General features: G+C 46.3%; 2 protein-coding genes across 2 annotated transcripts in view; both read left to right on the forward strand.

Moving 5' to 3' along the window:
• Nucleotides 1–5,495: 5,495 nt before the first annotated feature.
• RHNO1 (RAD9-HUS1-RAD1 interacting nuclear orphan 1) lies at nt 5,496–9,107 on the forward strand (the record flags this gene model as incomplete). The annotated part of the gene is made up of 2 exons (XM_080706216.1): nt 5,496–5,663; nt 8,556–9,107. The coding sequence occupies 2 exons, from the start codon at nt 5,496–5,498 to the stop codon at nt 9,105–9,107; spliced, it is 720 nt and encodes a 239-aa protein (XP_080562342.1).
• Nucleotides 9,108–12,279: 3,172 nt separating this feature from the next.
• The window catches only part of TULP3 (TUB like protein 3), a gene marked incomplete at its 3' end in the record, with an annotated part of 44,904 nt that continues 36,661 nt past the window's right edge, over nt 12,280–20,522 (forward strand). The window contains exon 1 of the mRNA XM_080705679.1: nt 12,280–12,334. Coding sequence (XP_080561805.1) covers nt 12,294–12,334 — 41 coding nt within the window. The 5' untranslated portion in view covers nt 12,280–12,293. The remainder of the gene's footprint in view (nt 12,335–20,522) is intronic.

Consider the following 20,522-nt stretch of genomic DNA (forward strand, 5'->3'; position numbering starts at 1 on the left):
GAAGGTTCCTTATTTCCATTCCTAGTACAAAAATATATATGTGTGTGTGTATGTGTATGTGTGTGTGTGTATGTATACATATATGTGTATATATATGTGTGTGTGTGTGTGTGTATATATATATATATATATATATATGACTGAGGATTGTATCCAGGGGCCTTCTACCTAAAAAAAAAATTTACTATAGTACTGGGGATTGCACTCAGGGGCCTTCTACCTCCAAGATACACCCCAGCGCTTCTTCATTTTTGTTTTCATAGTGGGGTCTCAATAAGTTGCTGAGAGTCCCACTGAATTGCTGAGGCTGCCCTTGAAATGGAGATCCTCCTGTCTCAGCCTCCCTGGCATTACAGGTGTGTGCCACCATGCCTGCCTGGCTCTTCTTTTTTTTTTTTTTTTTTTTTGAGACTGACTATCCAATATATGGCTTTGTTGCCCAAGCCGGTCTTGAACTTTGAGCTTCAAGAAATCCTCTGCCTCAGCCTCTCAGGTAGTTAGTTGGGGTACAGGGCTGTTCGCGAATACTTTGTATATTTATGATGAGATTTTTGCTAGTCATGTCCTGTATTTCTGTAATCCTAGTATATGGGAGGCTAGCACAGGATTGCAGGTTCAAGGACAGTCTTAGCAATGTAGTGAGACTCTGAAACCTAGTGAGATCCTGTTTTAAAAAAGGAGGTGTAAGCCAGGGGTGGTGGTGCACGCTTGTAATCCCTGCGCTTGGGAGGTTGAGACAGGAGGATCGCACAGGTTCAGAGCCAGCCTCAGCTGCTTAGTGAGGCTCTCAGCAACTTAGTGAGACCCTGTTTACAAATAAAAATATAAAAAAATAGGTCTGGGAGTATAGCCTGGAGGTAGAAAGCCCCTGGGTTCCACCCCCAGTACCACCAAAAGAAAAAAAAAAAAAGAAGTGTAGCTGAGCGTGGTGGTGCACGCTTGTAATCCCAGCATTTGGGAGGCTGAGACAGGAGGATCTCAGTTCATGCACACCCTCAGCTACTTAGTGAGGCCCTTTGGCCCTTTGCAACTCAGTGAGACCTTGTTTCAAAATAAAGAAGAAAAAATGGGAGGGGGGTGTCGCTTAGAGGTCGAATACCCCCCTGGGTTCCATCCCCAGACCTGCAAAAAAAAAAAAAAAAAAAAGTAGAATGCAACTGGGTTCAATCTCCAGTACTGCAAAAAAAAAAAAAAAAAAAAAAAAAAAGAAAGAAAGAAAAAGAAAAAAAAAAAAGAAAAAACACATAGCCAGTGAAACCCCTCTTTCTTTGATTTTTTCCATACCTGTGGTCAACTCCTAATACAGTGTAAGTGCCACAAGAGCAAGGATTTTATTTTATTCTCTGGTATGTATATTCCCAGCACCTGTAACAGTACCTGGTACACAGTAGACAATCAGTAAATATTTGTCAAATGAATGCATTTGTTTATTTATTATTATTATTATTATTATTATTATTATTATTATTATTATTCAGTGTTTATTATCTGGGTTTACCCTAACATGTTAGTTTTTTTTTTGTTTGTGTATGTGTGGTACTGAAGATTGAACCCAGAGGCATTCTACCTCTGAGCTATACCCCCATCCATCTATCTATCTATCTATCTATCTATCTACCTATCTATCTACCTATCTATCTTTTGTATTGCTGGGGACTGAACCCATGAGCACTCTACTTCTCAGCTACACCCCTACTCTATTTCTTTTTTTAGGTATTGGGGATGGAACCCAGGAGCATCCTACCGTCAAGCTACAACCCCCCAGCCCTATTTCTTTTCTTTTTTTTTTTTTTTGCGAGTCTGGGGATGGAACCCAGGGGCATTCAACCTCCGAGCTATACCTCCTGCCCTGTTTTTTATTCTTTATTTTGAAACCAGGTCTCACTGAGTTGCAGAGGGCCTCACTAAGTAGCTGAGGCTGTCTGTGAACCGCGATCCTCCAGGTCTCAGCTTTCTGAATGCTGGGATTACAAGCGTGTGCCACCATGCCCAGCTTCCCCAGCCCTATTTCTTATTCTTTATTTTGAAACAGGTTCTCAGTAAGTTGCAAAGGGCCTCACTAAGTAGCTGAGGCTGTCTGTGAACCCTGATCCTCCTGTCTCGAACCACGATCCTCCAGGTCTCAGCCTCCCAAATGCTGGGATTACAAGCGTTTGCCACCACCTTCGGCATTATTCTTTATTTTGAAACAAAGTCTCACACTGAGTTGCAAAGAGCCTCACTAAGTAGCTGAGGCTGTCTTTAGTCTTTTTATTTTTGAAACAAGGTCACACTGAGTTGCAGAGGGCCTAAGTAGCTGAGGTTGTCCACAAACCATGATATTCCTGTCTCTGCCTCCCAAATGCTGAGATTACAAGTGTGCCTCACCACGCGTAGCCTCCCAGACACTTTTTATTACTGTTGATCCGGTTACAAGCTGGCATGTTGGCACACACTTGTAATTCCAGTATTTGGGAGGCTGAGACCAGAGGATCACAGTTTCGAAGTCAGCTTTGGCAGCTTAGCGAGGCTCTCAGCAACCTAGTGAGATCCTGTTTCCAAATAAGAAATAAAAATTAGGCTGGGGGATGTATCTTGGAGGTAGAATGTGTCTAGGTTCAAGCTTCAGTACCAAAAAAGAAAGTTGATCTGATTACTAGATCCAGTGGACATCTTTCACACTGTTATATTATCTATGGACCCTGCCTCTGGCCTGTTTCCCACCTACACTGACATAGGCCTCACTGCTCCCACTTAGATGATACAGTTACCTTGTAATAGGTCTCCTACTTCCAGGTACTTGTCCTTTCTTACTATTGTAGGACAATCCAAAAGACAGATACATTCAGGAGGCTGAGACAGGAGGATCGTGGTTCGTGGCCAGCCTCAGGTACTTAGTGAGGCCCTTTGCAACTCAGACCCTGTTTCAAAACAAAGGATAAAAAATAGAGCTGGGGGAGTAGCTCAGAGGTAGAATGTCCTGGCTTCCATCCCCATTACCACACAAAAAAAGTAAATAAAATAAAAGACATAGATAAATAAAACAATTAGGACATTATGAAGTAATTGAAAAATTGAAAAGCTGAGCACTGACTGGATATTTGATATTAAGGAATCTATATGTGTATGTTTGATTTATTTAATTATGTTAATGGAAATGATATAATGACCAAGAATAAACATACACACACACACACTTTTTTGGTGTGTGTGTGGTACTGGGGTTCCTGGAAGCCCTTCTACCTCTGGGCTACACTCCCAGACCTATTTTTATATTTTTATTTGGAAACAGGGTCTCTTAAGCCAGCGAGGAGCGCGATCCTCCTGTCTCCGCCTCCCAAGTGCGGGGATTAAAAGTGTGCGCCACCACGCCCGGCCACACACACACTTTTTAAATAATGTAGAGTAGAAACTGGGCATGATGGCGCACGCTTGTAAATCCCAGCACTCGGGAGGCTGAGACTGGAGGATCGCGGTTCTCAAACAGCCTCAGCTACTTAGTGAGGCCCTCTGCAACTCAGATCTGGTTTCAAAATAAAGAATTAAAAATATGGAAGCCGGGTGTGGTGGCGCACGCTTGTAATCCCTGCGCTTGGGAGGCAGAGACAGGAGGATTGTGCAGGTTCAAAGCCAGCCGTGCGCGCTGGCTTAGGAGACCCTGTTTCCAAAATAAAAATGTAAAAATAGGTCTGGGAGTGTAGCCCCGAGGTAGAAGGGCTTCCAGGAACCCTAGTACCACCAAAAAAATATAAATAAATAAAAATAAAAAATATAAATAAATATGGCAGGGGGTGTAACTCGGAGGTCGAATGCCCCTGGGTTCCATCACCAGACCTGCAAAAAAAAAAAGACTAAAAAAATAGGACAGGGGCATAGCTCAGAGGTAGAATGCCTCTGGGTTCCATCCCCAGTACCAAAAATAAATAAATAAACAAATAAATAAATAAATAATGTAGGGTAGAGAGCATGAGTAATCAGGATTAGCCATGGGCTGATGGTTGTTGGAGCTGGGTAATGAATACATAGGACCCATTATTTTATTCACTCAACTTTTGTTTATGTTTGAAATTGGTATAAAAAATTAAAAGAATATAAAAAGCACCAACGGGGTTCCTATTCTCCTGCTGAGCAGTCTTCAGTGTCTACTCAGGCTCAAGTCCAAATCACATGGCCTCACCTGTTTTTTCTTACACTGACACCATGTCTAGCTTCTGTATGTATGTGTATGGAGTTACTGGGTTTTGACTCCAGGAGTGTTCTACCTCTGAGCTACACCCCTAGCCCTATTTTTCATTCTTTATTTTGAAACAGGGTCTCACCAAGTTGCAGAGGGCTTCGCTGAATTGCTCAGGCTGGCCACAGACCTGCAATCCTGTCTCAGCTTCCCAAGTACTGGGATTACAACCGTATGCCATCATACCTGGCCATTTATTTACTTTTGGTGGTACTGAAGGTGGAACCCAGAGGCCTTCTACCTCCGGGCTACACTCCCAGACCTATTTTATAGTTTATTTGGAAACAGAGTCTCACTAAGTTGCTGAGAGCCTCACTAAGTAGCTGAGACTGGCTTTGAACCTGTGCAATCCTCCTGTCTCAGCCTCCTAAGCGTGGGGATTACAAGCGTGCACCACCATGCCCGGCTCTTATTTTTTATTTTGAAATAGGGTCTTGCTAAGTTTCTGAGGCTGACTTTGAATCTGCAATCCTTCTATCTCAGCTTTCCAAGTAGTGGGATTACAAGTGTGAGCCACCACGCCTGGCGCTTAATTCTTGCCAATCATTTCTTATACTCTGTTCAGCTACTCCTGAATTTGTAATTTCCTGAATTCATAGGATGGGCTTTGTGTGTGTTGTTCCTCGGACTGGCTTCTTCCTTTTTGCAGCCCTTCTATTCATAGGTCAAGGTATCTTTCTGTCCAGAGAGCCTCCCCCGAAGGGAACGGAAGCATAGTTTATTCTCATAGAATTAAAATAGCCTTTCCTTCTGCTAGATTCTCAGCTCTGTGTGTGTGTGTGTGTGTGTGTGTGTGTGTGTGTGTGTGTCTGGAGATTAAACCCAGAGAGAGCTTCATGCCTGCGAGGCTACTGCTGTACCACAGAGCTACACCCCCAGCCCAACTCTCAGCTCCTTGGAGACAGGAACCTGTGTGTCACAAGTGCTTGGAATTCAATAAGTGATTGTTGAGTAAAAAGCTATTCATCTTTAAATTCCCAGCACCCAGCATGGTATTTAACAGGGGCTCAACAAGTGTGTGCCGAGTAAGTCTTGTTGACTATGGGTACTGTGTGCTTGCTAGTATGTAAGTATAGGCCTCCGAGCTCCTCATCCCTGGGGTTGGGATGGTAGGTTAGGGTAGATGGACTGGCGGGTGTCGGGAGGAGCTGGGGACCATCTGGAAGGCTTGCTCCCAGCTTTCGTCTCTTCTCTGCAGGCATGGGTTGGAATTGGATCCTGTTCCTCAACCCCAAAGCAACCAGCACCATGTGGTTACTAACTGCTCTTCATTCACCTATTGATGCCGCCAAAAAAAAGACGTCGCCAGCGTGCTCAGAAGGCCCAGCTGCTATTCCACGAGCAACCGCTGGAGTGCCCCAAACGCCACTATGGAGCTCCCCAGCAGCCCATCACCCACACCCTGCAGGTGCCCAGCAAGCCTATTGACCACAGCACCATCACTTCTTGGGTAGGCTGATGGGTTCTTTGTTTTTGTTGTTGTTTTGTTTTGTTTTTGGTGCTGAAGGTTGAGCCCAGAGGCATTCTACTTCCAAGCTATTCCCCCAGTACTATTTTATTTTTTTATTTTGAAACAGGGTCTTTTTTTTTTTTTGGTGGGGGTGGTACTGGGGTTCCTGGAAGCCCTTCTACCTTCGGGCTACACTCCCAGACCTACTTTATATTTTTTTATTTGGAAAAGGTCTCTTAAGCCAGCGTGGCTGGCTTCTAACCTGCGCGATCCTCCTGTCTCTGCCTCCCAAGCACGGGGATTACAAGCGTGCGCCACCACGCCCGGCCTGAAACAGGGTCTTGCTAAGTTGTTGAGTCTGTCCTTGAACCTGTGATCCTCTTGGCTCAGCCTCTCAAGTTCTGGGCTTACAGATGTGTGCCACCATGCCTGGCTTGCCCATGGGATAATTCTTACTCTGACTTCTACCCTTTTAGGCTTTCAGAATATTGGCTCTTCATGGGGGCGAGGGCAAGGAAGCTATGTAATCTGGCTGTGGTCAGCTGTTGTCCTTGTTATATCTTCTTTTCTCAGTTCAAACCAAGGTATGGGTTGGATGGAATTAGAGTATTCTATTGAAAAAGTTCAGTATAAAGCTGGGCATGGTGGCGCACGCTTGTAATCCCAGCATTCAGGAGGCTGAGACTGGAGGATCATGGTTCATGAACAGCCTCAGCTACTTAGTGAGGCCCTCTGCAACTTAGTGAGATCCTGTTTCAAAAATAAAGAATAAAAATAGGGCAGGAGGTGTAGCTCAGAGGTCGAATGTCCCTGGGTTCCATCCTCAGACAAAAAAAGACACACACACAAAAAAAGTTCCGTGTAAAAAGTTTCACTACCCAGTAACAATGCAAGCAAATAAAAAATATTTTTCCCTGAACTTCATGTAAAAGGTAGAGTATGTAGCCAGGTACTCTGTCACTGTTTCATGGATTGAACCCTGGCGAGGAGGGAAGCCCACAGAAATTATACATATCATATTTGCTTTTTTTTTTTCAGTATTGAAAATAAAACCCAGGGGCATTCTACCTTTGAGCTACACCTCAGCCCTATTTTTTATTCTTTATTTCAAAATAGGGTCTCACTAAGTTGTGGAAGGCCTCACTAAGTAGCTGAGGCTGGCCACAAACCCAAATCCTCCTGTCCTAGCCTCCCAAATGCTGGGATTACAAGTGGGTCCACCACGCCTGGCTCATATTTGCATTTTATTTTATTTTATTATTTTTTATTTTTTGGTGGTACTGGGGTTCCTGGAAGCCTTTTTTTTTTTTTTAATTTGGAAACAGGGTCTCGAACCACCAACCACCGTTGAGATCCCTGTCTCCACCTCCCAAACCCGCATGTGCCACCACTCCCGGCTTATATTTGCATTTTAAAAGCCCTGTGGTAGGCTGGGAATGCAGTTCACTGGTAAAGTGCTTGCCTAATATTTAGAAGGCCTTGGGCTCCATCCCTTGCACAAAAAGAAAAGAAAAAAAAATGTTCTTGGAAGATAACTAGCTACCACATAACAAAGTAGTGTAGCAGAAGGCTCCGACAAGAGCATAGTTCTGCTTAAGAGTGCTTACTAGACTAACTTGCTTTAGGACCCACATTACTTGTTTCATGATTGTGGAAGAAACGTTAGAATCTTGTTAATGATAATAAGAGTGAACACTCATCGGATACACACCGTGCCAGGTCCTGTGTCAGCCCCGTTGCTGCCTGCCCGTCGTGATTTGCTGGAGGCCTTTTTTGTGCCAGGCACCCTGGCAGGTCCTAGGATGTCAGTGGTGAGCAAGACTGCTAGGCCTGGCCCTCTTGACAAATTTTGGGGGGGATGCTAGGGATTGAACACAGGGCCTTGAGCATGCTCATAAGCATGGGTTCTACCACATGGGCTAAACTTCCCCCATCCTGCCTTCAAGAAGTTTTTTATTTTATTTTTATTTTTTAAATTAGTGTGTGTGTGTGTGTGTGTGTGTGTGTGTGTGTGTGTGTTACTGGAAATTTAATCCAGGGGCATTCATTCTACCTCCAGTCTTTGTCCTCAGACCTTCTTTCATTTTTATTTGGAAACAGTCTCAGTAGGTTGATGCGAGTCTCACTACTTGCTGAGTTTGTTCTTGAACCTACGATCCTCCTGTCTCAGCCTCCCAAGTACTGGGATTACAAGCGTGCACCACCATGCCCGGCTCCTCAAAAAGTTTAAAGAGAGTTAAATAATGCCTGGGGATGGAACCCAGGGGCATTCGACCTCCGAGTTATACCCCCTGCCCTATTTTTGATTCTTTATTTTGAAACAGGGTCTCACCAAGTTGCGGAGGACTTCACTAAGTAGCTGAGGCTGTTCGTGAACCACCATCGATCCTCAGGTCTCAGCCTCCCGAATGCTGGGATTACAAACTGGGATTACAAGCCACCACGCCCGGCTAGCTGTGTGGTTTTTTTTTTTTTTTTTTGTGGTACTGGGGTTCCTGGAAGCCCTTCTACCTTCGGGCTATACTCCCAGACCTATTTTTACATTTTTCTATGGAAACAGGGTCTCCTAAGCCAGCCCGTGCGGCTGGCTTCGAACTTGCGCGATCCTCCTGTCTCTGCCTCCCAAGCGCGGGGATTACAAGCGTGCGCCACCACGCCCGGCTAGCTGTGTGTTTTGATAAAGTAAAAAGCATTATCCTGTGTCTTGCACATGAGGAAAAGCCAGAGAGATTCAGTAATTTGCCAAAGTTCCTTTTTCTGTTATCATCGTTTTATTAGAGAGCTGATTTTATTCTTTGTCCATTACTATAATGGGCCGCGGTTAAGGTTCTGCTTATTGTATATCATTTCCTCACTTAGTTGACTCCCCTCACCTTATTTTTTCATCCTTAGGTAACACCTCAGTTTGATACAACAGCAGAAAGCTGGTTCCCAGCCCGCCGGAAACATCCCCGAAATCAGGGAAGACGTTCAAGTCGAAAATCTACCAGCAGGTTTCCACATCTCACCTTTGAAAGTCCCCAGTTGCCTTCTGGTTCAGAGACACTGGACATCCCCTTAATCACGGAGGGCCCAAAACAATCAGGGAAGGACATCTGCGGAGGGCCCTTGGTTCCAGCGCTCAGTCCCCAAAGCTGTGGGGAGCTGTCGGCACATACGCTCCAGAGCTTACCCTACCTGCTCATTCCCCCTGATATCCAGACCCCAGGGTCACCTTCCATGAAGGACAACCCCGTCTCCCCAGATCCAAGGGAAAGCAGCCTTCCCAGCTGCCTGCTTCGCACGGACGCGCCCAGTAGCCCAGAGCCTGGGCCGGTTCTGGTCAGAGACACCCCTGAGGAGAAGTATGGGATAAAGGTCACCTGGCAGAGGCGCAGGCATCTGTTCGCTCACCTCAGGGAGAGAGGGAAGCTGAGCAGAAGCCAGTTCCTTGTGCAAAGCTGACCGGGTGTCTCGACATCAGCCTCGTCACCAGCTTCAAAAACTGCTGATTTTCCTAAAGTTGCTAAAGTTATTTTTCTAGCTCAGAAGAGACTATATGAAAAGAACAGAACAGAAATAACGCCAACAGGAAGAAGATTCTAACTAGAGCCCTAGAGTTTGTAAAGGAATTCAATTCCCAGATTTGCCTTTCAAGGTACCTTGTATCATAAACAGCATCATGAACTGTTCACTTCTTATTTTTTGTATCAACTGCTTAAACTTTTAAAATAATCTTCTGATTAAACTGTATGTAAATAAATGGTTACTGAAAGTTCTTCGTGAACCCTGCTTCTGTCAGGAATGCACTAATGCTGTCCACCCACAAAAGGGCTTGTTTCCTTTAACCACTACTTAATCCTGTATCTCATTCAAACTAATCCACTCCCCCCTCTTCATTTTTGGGATTGCATGCTAGGCCAGTGCTCGTATCACCCAACCGGACACCGAGTCCAGCCCATATTTCAGGGGCCGGGGAGTATTTTGAAACAGAGTCCTGCTAAACTGCTGAAGAGTCTCCCTCAATTTTTGAGGCTGGTGTCAAATCTGTGATTCTTTAGTCTCAGCCTACTGAAATTACAGGTGTGTTCCCCTGTGCCTGGCTTGCAGTCTTACTTTTTTTTTTTTTTTTTTTTTTGAGGTACTGGGAATAGCACCCAGGGGCATTCTACCTCTGAGCTACACTCCCAGACCAATATTTTCTTTATTTTGAAACAGGGTCTCACTGAGTTGCAAAGGGCCTCACAAAGTAGCTAAGGCAGTCTTTGAACTGTGATCGTCCTGTTTCAGCCCCCCAAATGCTGGGATTACAAGCGTGCACCACCATGCTTGGCTTACTTTTATTTTTTTTAAGTTTGAAATAAGGTCATACTAGATTACTGCATGCTGGCCTCGAACCTGTGATCCTCCTGTCTTTGTGTCCCAGGTACTGGGATTGTAGGCGTGTCATCACTGGCTCCAGCCCACCTTTTTTGAGTACTGACTTTGAGGCTTAAATAGCAGTTTCCTCTCACATAATGGATGGGGGGGGGGGAGGGATCAAAGCACACTGAATTTGATGGTTGACTGCTACTACCTCTGCAACTTCGGCTAGCCTGCTGAAAGGGCAAGATGGAGAAAGGGCAGTAAGCTCCCTTTTAGTAAATACAAACGGGTTAGGGAATGTATAAAGGGGACACAGATTAGTCACTTAGGTTTGTTTGCATTTTGAATTTTTCTCTAACTGAAGAAATCTGTAAATAAAATGGTTTCTTACAGTAACTAAACTGTATGTAAATAAATGTGGAAAGTTTTCAAAGAATACTGCTTATTATAATTAATGCAGGACTGCCCGGTCAACAAAATTTTTACTCCTACAAAGAACATCTCATCCAATCCCACTCATTCAACATTTAAAAACCTTCAGTGTCAGGTCCTGTACCAGCTAGACCAAGCAGGGATTATTCTGTTTATTTTATAGATGGAAATTTGAAGCTTAAGAGTGAACCACGTTCAAGGTCACACAGTGAGTGGAGGTACCCAGTGAGTTGCAGTGCTCAGGGCTAGTGTGTGCCAAGTTCCATGTCTCAAGAAAACAAGCCGGGTGTGGTGGTGCACGCTTGTAATCCGTGTACTTGGGAGCCTGAGACAGGAGGATCGCAGGTTCACAGCCCCTCAGCTACTTAGTGAGACCCTCCACAACTTAGTGAAACACTATTTATTAATTTATTTATTTAGGTAGTACTAGGATTCCTGGAAACCCTTCTACCTCCGGGCTACACTCCCAGACACCTATTTTTTATATTTTTATTTGGAAACAGGGTCTCTTAAGTCAGCGACACTGGCTTCGAATCTGCGCGATCCTGTCTCAGCATCCCAAGCGCGGGGATTACAAGCCTGCGCCACCACGCCCGGCTGTGAAACACTGTTTTAAAATAATGAGACTAGGGTGGTGTTGCATCGCTTGTAATCGCAGCGCTTAGGAGGCTGAGACAAGAGGATCGAGGATCGCACAGGTTCAAAGCCAGCCTCAGCTACTTAGACCCTGTTTCCAAATAAAGTATGAAATAGGTCTGAGAGTATAGCCCGGAAGTAGAAAAGCCCCTAGGTTCCACCGCCAATACTACCAAAATAAAATCAAAATAGGGCTGGGAGTATAGCTCGGAAGTAGAATGCCCCCAGGATTCCATCTCCAATGCCAAAGGGGAAAAAACAAAACACTCTGGGCAGAGGCACGGGCTTGTACTTGAAGAGTTGAGATTGGAGGGTAGCAGATTCCAAGCCAGCCTTGCCAACTTTAGTGAGGCTCTGTTTCAAAATAAATAATAAAATAGGGCTGAGGGAGTGTATCTCAAAAATCTGGAAACTCTGACCCCGAAGTTCAGGGAGTGTATCTCAAAAATCTGGAAACTCTGACCCCGAAGTTCTTTAAGGACTAAAATGCTATGTTTAGAGCGTGAAAGGAACCGATAGGGAAAGGTACATGATTTATTGGAAACGGATGTCCAAGTTTAGATGGCAGCTCTCACGGGATAAGGATGTTTGACACCGGCCCACAGGCAGCAGAGGCAATGGAAGGATTCTCTGGATTCCCTCACGTGCTTCAAGGGAGTCCAGAGCTGGTTTAGGGACGGCCTAGAAGCTCAGACGGGAGTGGGGGAGACCGAAGGAGTACCGTGCAGCCGAGGGGTGTCCGGAAGGGGCTGGGTTGCCAGCGAACCGCCAGCAGAGGTCTGTAAATCCTCAAAGCAAGCGCGCTGGGTGGTCTCCGCGCCGGGCGGGGGCCGGAGCCACAGCCTGTGTGGCGGCTTTGGGGGATGGGTTCCTCCAAACGAGTCGCCTCCGGGCCGCGGGGAGCTGAGACAGCTGGGAACGCAGCCCTCTCCTCCGCCGGCCCAGCCCGGCGCCCCAGCAGACCCAGCGCTGGCGCGTCACCCCCGCCGCGGCGCAGGCGCCTTTAACTCCCGCGCTCCTCCCGCCCCCTAGAAACTCCCGCGACGCGGGCTGGCGCCGGCAGCCAATGAGAAAGGAGCGGCGCGCGCAGCGACCAATAGGCGGCGGCGACAGTGCGGGGTGTGGTTGCCAGGGGCGGGGCCCGGCTGCGGGCCAGGCTTGCCACCGGAGCAGCCGCGTCCAGGGCTGGAGCTGGGTACCACTTGCCGAGCGGCGGGCATGGAGGCGGCGCGCTACGGACTCGGACCCCGCGGGGACAGGTCAGAGCGGGATGGCGGCTGGTCTCGCCTTGGGCAGGCGGAGGGACGGGGAGAGGCGGCGGAGGTCCTGTCCTGGAGCTCTGCAGGCAGAGGCGAGCGCCCGGGGACGCCGCGGGAGGCGAGCCCCCTCGCCCCAGCCCCGGGCGGAGGACCCGGGTGTCCGGGGAGGGCCGGGGCCGCGCGGAGCAGCCCGCGCCCGGACCAGAGACTTCAGCTGCCCCGCCGGCGAACTCCTTCGAGTTTTCTTTGCAAGCTCGCCTTGCTCGGCTCAGGGCCTCAGATTCCCCTAAGTTGAGATGCATTAGCCCTGCTCCGCCCGCACTGCCTAGTGGTGTCAGAACAGATGGACGAAGCCTTTCCGGGGAGACCAAGTGGAAGGTTGTGGGCGATACTTAGTAGTTCGCCCTCAGGTCATTGCTGGGCACGCAGTGCTGAATTCTGGAACAGAGTCGGAGGTCCGGATCTCCCCCCCCCCCCATGCTTCCTAGTAGTTGTCTCTTTTATTTTCGAATTTTCCATATACATGGTTGTGCCCGTCTTTCTCTGCCTTCCTCCCCACCACCCTTTCTGTCTCCACCAGAGGGAGAGCCTGGGAAAGAAAGCCAACCGATCCGCAATCTCAGCCCGTCCATTTCTTGTTAGCTAGGCTAATGAAAAGTTAATGGGAAGCTGTGTGAACTCATTGACTCACTTTGACTTTGTGTAAGGGTTTAAATCACGCACGCCAACTGTATCCGTAAGGTGTTTTTGTTTTGTTTGGGTTTGGTTTTTATCCCTAATACTAGGGGTTCAACCCAGGGGTATTCTACCTCTGAGCTAGACCCCCACCCAGCATTTTTGCTTTTATTTTTTGTTCTGAAACAGGGTCTTCCCAAGTTGCTGAGGCTAACCTTGAAACTGTGATCCTCCTGTCTCGGCCTCCCAAGTACTGGTGTGTGCCCTTTATTTCATTACTAAAGATTTGACCAGTAAGGTTTTAGTCTCATATTTAAACTAGTAGAACTTTAAACAATACTCAGCCATTTCTCTTTCTTTCTTTCTTTCTTTTTTTTGTGTGGAACTGGGGATCGAACCCAGGGGCATTCTACCTGTGAGCTACACCCCCAGTCCATTTATTTATTTATTTATTTATTTATTTATTTATTTATTTATTTATTTATAACAGGGTCTTACCAAGTTGCAAAGGACCTCACTAGATAGCTCAGGCTGGCCACAAACTGGCGATCCTCCTGTCTCAGCCTCTCAAGTTCTGGTATTACAAGTGCGCACCCCCTCACAGGGTTACGCCTCAATCATTTCTTTAAAAAGTCAAAAGGGAGGCCAGGCGTGGTGGCGCAGGGTTGTAATCCCCGCACTTGGGAGGCAGAGACAGGAGGATTGGGCGCGCTGGCTTAGGAGACCCTGTTTCCAAGTAAAAATGTAAAAATAGGTCTGGGAGTGTAGCCCGGAGGTAAAAGGGCTTCCAGGAACCCCAGTACCACCAAAAAGGAAAAAAAAAAAAAGTCAAAAAGGAGGCATTGGAGTATAGAACACCCGTTTTCCTTTTCATCAAGTTCCGGTTACCTGATAGCTGCACTCCATGAAATGTGTTCAATGCGTTTCCTCTTCCCGCCCTCACCTACGTTGGGGTGGAATAACCTGGAAGTGCTACAGGAGGTAAAGGTAGCAGTCAGCATCTCTGGTCATATTCAAATGATTCTTGTTCCGTTGTTTTAATTGAATTTAAGGCAATAACATTTCATGGGTGTTAGGTCAGAGGGTGCATGGGGCCCGGAGGGTCTCAACAAGCATGGCTGCGCCATGATAGCACAGGGCAGTCTGACCCAGTCTAAGGAGCAGTTACCAAAACCAAGAACACAGTCACAACGGGGGAGCATTCCAACCCTGACCACCAAGGCCAGCCCCCACCACCTGTGAGGGACTAAGTCCAGCTGTCCCCAGGACCAGACACTACCCCCGCCCTTGTTCTCCCATCCAGCACTTTACCCCTTCCTTTGCTCCCCTGATATAAAAATTGTTTTGCTTCCTCTGAGTTCGGCTGTCTCCTGCTCCCTGACGAGAGACAGCCCAGCAGCTTAACATTGCCTTCAATAAATTTTTTCTAATTGGACCGGGCTCCAGGGTCTCTAGTCTCTTGGGTTGCGCCATCCCCTTACATTGGTAGTAGTATTTGATATAACACACGATTTGGGGGAAGAATGGTTTTGAAATTGGGGTCAACAGGCAGAATGACTTAATTTATCAGACCAGAGCTTAAAGGTATAATTCTTAAAGTGCCCTCCTCCTTTATCCTTCACAAAGGAACCAACTCTTTAATTTTTGAAGTTAACATCAAAAGGACAAGTGTGAGTCAACACGTTTCCCCCACCTTAGGTAATGTGTACCTGTCTCCTGTCATCTTTTAACTCATTCTAAGAGAGAGTGAATGTCTCTTGCTGTTTTGGCTTCAGTTTGTGTATTTGATATTTTTTTTTTCTTTTCTGCGTTACCGGGGATGGAACCCAGGGATATTCTACTTCTGAGCTACACCCCAGCCCTATTTTTATTCTTTATTTTGAAACAGGGTCTCTGAGTTGCAGAGGGCCTCACTGTGTACCTGAGGCTGTCCAGATCTATGATCCTCCTGCCTAGCCTCCCAAATGCTGGGATTATAGGCATGTATTTTTGATGAAATACATTAGTAGCAATTTCAGTATCAGTACGTTTCAATGTGAGGATGACATGTGACTTTTATTTTTCCTGTGGTTTTCTTCCCTTTGAATTATGCGACTGTTTTATTTCACTATCAGGCAGATTTATTTGCAACAAAGTAGAGAAGTTGTTGGTAGCAAATTTCAACTGTTTTCTTTTTCAAGGTACTGGGGATGGAACCCAGGGGCATTCTACCTCTAAGCTACATTCCCAGCCCTGTTTTATTTTTTTTATTTTGAAACAGAGTCTTGCCAAGTTACCGCATGCTGGCTGTAACCTGTGAACCTCTTGTTTCAACTTCCCAAGTTACTGGGATTACAGGCATGCCTCACCATGCCCAGCTTTCAACTATTATTTCTTATATCTGAGACACACAGTGAAAATTGGAGATGGAATTTGAAACCGCATTGAGGATCTTTGTTGTGGCTAGGCATTTGAGATTATCAATTCCCTGGAGATGGTGAGGGTTGGCCAGAGCTGGGCCCTGAGCCCTTGCTGGCCTTTGTTAGTGATACAGAGTTGAAGGCGTGGTGCTCAGTGTGTTATGACCCAGAATTACCTAAGAAAGTCCGGGACTATGGTTTATCTATATGCCATGATTTCTCTTTAGAAATAGGAATAGTAGCCAGGCGTGGTGGTACACCCTTGTAATCCCCACGCTTGGGGGGCTGAGACCGGAGGATCGCGCAGGTTCGAAGCCAGCCTCAGCTGGCTTAAGAGACCCTGTTTCCAAATAAAATATTAAATAGGTCTGGGAGTGTAGCCTGGAGGTAGAAGGCCGCTGGGTTCCATCCCCAGTACCACCAAAAAAAAAAAAAAAAAAAAAAGAAAGAAAGAAAGAAAGAGAAATAGGAATAGTAGTTGCAGCTGAAGTTATGTCCTGGGCCGGTTTGTTACTAACAATGTTGAACGTGCATGTATTTCTTCAAGTGTGAAGGTCACACATGGACCTAGAAAAGAAAGATTAGTCCCTGTAATACATTTCTTTCAAGGTCCTTCTGTTCTAGGCAGGCCGACTCAGACCTTTTTTCTTTCTTTCTTTCTTTTTTTGCAGGTCTGGGGATGGAATCTAGGGGCATTCAATCTCTGAGCTACACTCCCATCCTTTTTTTTTTTTAATTCTTTATTTTAAAACAGGGTCTCATTAAGTTGCTGAGGGCCTCACTAAGTAGCTGAGGCCGTCCGCGAACCACGATCCTCCGGTCTCAGCCTCCTGAATGCTGGGATTACAAGTGTGCGCCACCACGCCTGGCTAGATATATTTATTTATTTTTGTGGTGGTACTGGGGTTCCTGGAAGCCCTTCTACCTCTGGGCTACACTCCCAGACCTATTTTTATACTTTTTTATTTGGAAACAGGGTCTCTTAAGCCAGCAAGGCTGGCTTCGAACCTGCACGATCCTCTGTCTCCGCCTCCCAAGTGCAGGGATTACAAGCGTGCGCCACCACGCCCGGCCTACATATTCCTTTTTTTAAATTGGTTTTAGCTTCTGCCTTTTCTCATTCTTTCCTCTGGAAATTCTGCGATTTTCCTGGCATTGGTGCCCACCGAAAGAAAAAGTTAATGCTTGTTCTTAGCAAAAAAACAAAACAAAACAAAAAACAGCTTCCTCAGAGAAGTTGAAGCTGCGTGGCTCCAGGATATCTGAGGATTTCGGGGCCTGGGTAACTCCATTAGTTCCCCTGTTAGCGAACAACTCCACAGGGTAAGGACGTCTTTCAAACTAGAATTTCCTAGAGGCTGCTGTTGCTTTTATTTCCTCTCAATCAGTTCACTAGGACTAAACTCTTTGTACTACTAAATACTCTCTGCTGCTTCCTCTAACATCCTTGCTGTCAGTAATAATGAATGTTGCAATTAAAGCTGTAGCCACAGGCTGGGTGTGGTGGCACACGCTTGTAATCCCGGCGCTTGGGAGGCCGAGACAGGAGGATCGCACAGGTTCGAAGACAGCCTCAGCTACTAGTGAGGCTCTCAGCAACTTAGTGAGACCCTGCTTCCAAATAAAATATAAAATAGGTCTGGGAATATAGCCCGGAGGTAGAAAACCTCTGGGTTCCACCCCTAATCACATACACACAAGCTATGTCCACCTGTATTAGAGAAGGCACACTCTCTACCCATTGATACATTATTGCCAGGCCCTCACAGGTGTTATTACCACTCTAACCCCTCCCCCATTGTTCTGTTGTCTTTTTTTGCCTGTAAGGGGGATGGAACCCAGGGGCATTCTACCTCTGAGCTACACCCCCAGCTCTATTTTTTTTTTTTTTTCGGTACTGGGGTTCCTGGAAGCCCTTCTTCCTCCGGGCTACACTCCCAGACCTATTTTATATTTTTGAAACAGGGTCTCTTACGCCAGCACAGCTGGCTCCGAACCTGCGCAATCCTCCTGTCTCCGCCTCCCAAGCGCGGGGATTACAAGCGTGCGCCACCACGCCCGGCCCCAGCTCTATTTTTTATTCTTTATTTTGAAACAGGGTCTCACTGAGTTGCAAAGGGCCTCACTAAGTAGTAGCTGAGGCTGTCCGTGTACCACAATCTCCTGTCTCAGCCTCCCAAATGCTGGAATTAACAAGTGTGCGCCACCATGCCCAGCTGTATATATATTTGTGTGTGTGACACTGGGTATTGAACCTAGGGGCATTCTTTTTTTGTGTGTGTGGTACTTGGGTTTCTGGAAACCCTTCTACCTCTGGGCTACACTCCCAGACCTATTTTATATATTTATTTGGAAACAGGGTCTCTTAAGCCAGTGAGGCTGGCTTCGAACCTGCACGATCCTCCTGTCTCCGCCTCCCAAGCGCGGGGATTACAAGCATGCGCCACCACGCCCGGCCTGAACCTAGGAGCATTCTACATCTGAGCTACATCCCCAGCTCTATTTTATTTTGTTTTACAACAGGGTCTTGATAGGTTGATGAAAAAGCATCAGTTTGCTGAGGCTGTCCTCAAACCTTCGATCCATTTGTCTCAGCCCAAGTACTGGGATTACAAATGTGCACCACCATGCCCAGATTACAAGTGTAGGCACCACACTTGGCTTTGAATGCATTATTTATTTAAATATGGTTCAAGCTGGGCGTGGTGGCGCAGGCCTGTAATCCCAGCACTTGGGAGGCGGAGACAGGAGGATCTCATTGGTTCGAAGCCAGCCGCGCTGGCGTAAGAGACCCTGTTTCCAAATAAAAATATAAAAATAGGTCTGGGAGTGTAGCCTGGAGGTAGAAGGGCTTTCAGGAACCCCAGTACCACAAATAAATAAATAAATAAGGTTCAAGTCATACTTTTTTGTCTTTTTTTTTTTTTTTTTGCGGTACTGGATTGAACCCAGGGGGATTTTACCTCTGAGCTATGCCCCCAGCCCTATTTTTTATTCTTTATTTTGAAACAGGGTCTCACTAAGTTGCTGAGGGCCTCACTAAGTAGCTGAAGCTGGCTTTGAACCTGTGTGATCCTCCTGTCTCAGCCTCCCAAGTACTGGGATTACAAGCGTGCGCCGCCACGCCCAGCTCAAGGCATACATTTTAAATAACCTTTCTGTTTGGTTTGCTCAAAGAATGTTTTTTGCTCTTCCTCTGAGGACGTGCAAAATCAAAGGGGTCCATTCTAAAATCGTCTTCCTTGCTTCATTCTTTGGAGCTAAATGGATGCGCAGATCACTGTCAGCGTTTCCTTCTCAGCGCCCCTCCCTCAAGCAAGTCCCAATTGTGTGTCTACTCAATGGGCCTCTTAGGAAATGGCTTTTCTGTCCCAGGCTTGGGATACGTTGGCTCCAGATTGTGGCAGGCAGCTGAGCCTGGAAGGCTGGTCCCCCCTGCATGAGGAAGGATGGCTTTCAAAGGAGTTTTTTCTGGCAGTTCTAATTTGAGCTTCGCCTCTTTTCCCAGGAAGGACGTTTTGTTCTAGCCAGATGTGTCCTTGGTGTCTCAGGATTTGTGAAAAATAGTGCTGTTTAGATTTGGACCAGGTGAAACTCTTTGATCAACTGATTTAATACTTTACCTGCGACTATTGTCCCAATTATCGGAAATCATTATCAGAACAAAATCTAAATGGCTTTTTTCCCCCTTCCTTTTTTCCAGTACTGAGCCTTATCCATGCTAGGCAAGCACTCTGCCACTGCGCCCCATCCCCGGCCCTGCTAAAGCTTCTTTGAAATCCATTCACTGGCCTGGAAGTTCTGCTGTCTAAAAATAGCAAATGAGCTGGCATTTTGAATGAAACGACTCTTGACAAATTGATTGAAGTGCCATTGCGATGAGATTCCTCACTCTGCTGACCACACATGGTCTGTGATGTAGGTTAGCACACTGAGGTAGACGAAATGCCATTGCAATTCTGGCTCTTTTCCTGATCACGTGTATGACCTTGACCAAATCGCTCCATCTCTGTATTTTTGTGTGTGTAGGGGGGGTGGGCAATGGGGATTGAACCCAGGGGCATGCTACCTCTGAACTACACCCTCAGCCCTATTTTTATTTGAACTTTGAAACAGGATCTTGCTTGGTTAATGAGAGTCTCACTACTTGCCGAGGATGGCCTCGAACCTGTGATCCTCCTGTCTCAGCGTCCCAAATCCTGGGATTACAGGTGTAATCCCAGCTCATCTCTAGGCTCGACACCTCATCTGTAAACGGGAATGTAGTACCTGCCTTATGGCTCTAAACATTAGAATCTGTATTTCATGTAGTTTGGGGAACATAATTGTAAGTATTAGCTAAATGTAACTGTATCCCAGCCGGTACAGTGACAGTGTATTTTCAGTGGCAATAAAATTTTGAAATTTTGAAGATTTAATCTGGGGGAATTCTAGAAATGTCTGGAATTTCAACATAGAAAGATTGCACAGAAGTTTGTTTTTTGAGGTACCAGGGATGGAACTCAGAGCCTTGAGCACGTTAGATAAGGGCTCTACTACTGAGCTATATCCTTGACCCTTTATAGGAAGTATTTATTTATTTATTCGTTTTTGTGGTAATGGGAGTTAAATCCAGGGGTGTTCTACCTCTGAGTTTAATCGTCAGTTTTAATATATTTTTCATTTTAAAACAAGAGTCTCAGTTACTGAAGCTGGTCTTAAATCTTTGAGCCTTCTGTCTCAGCCTCCCAAGTATTGGGATTACAGGCATGCGCCACCATGCCAGACTAGAAGGTTTTTGTTTCTGTGCCACTGGAGATTGAACCCAGTGGCATTCTGCCTGTAAGCCACATCCCCAGACCTTTTTATTATTTGTGAACAACTGACCAGATGTTGTTGTTGTTGTTGTTGTTGTTGTTGTTGTTGTTGTTGTTGTTTTAATGGTACTGGGAATTGAACTCAGAGGCATTCTGCCTTCAAGCTACACCCCTAGCCTGATTTTTTATTTCTTATTTGGAAACTGGGTCTCACTACTCTATGAGGCTGTCCTCCCACCTGTGATCCTCCCGCCTCAGCCTCCCAAGTTTTGGGATCACAAGCATCTGCCACCATGCCCGGCTTGACTAGAGGTTGGT

This window comes from Muscardinus avellanarius, assembly GCF_963383645.1.
Source record: "Muscardinus avellanarius genome assembly, chromosome: 11".
NCBI classification, from domain to species: domain Eukaryota; kingdom Metazoa; phylum Chordata; class Mammalia; order Rodentia; family Gliridae; genus Muscardinus; species Muscardinus avellanarius.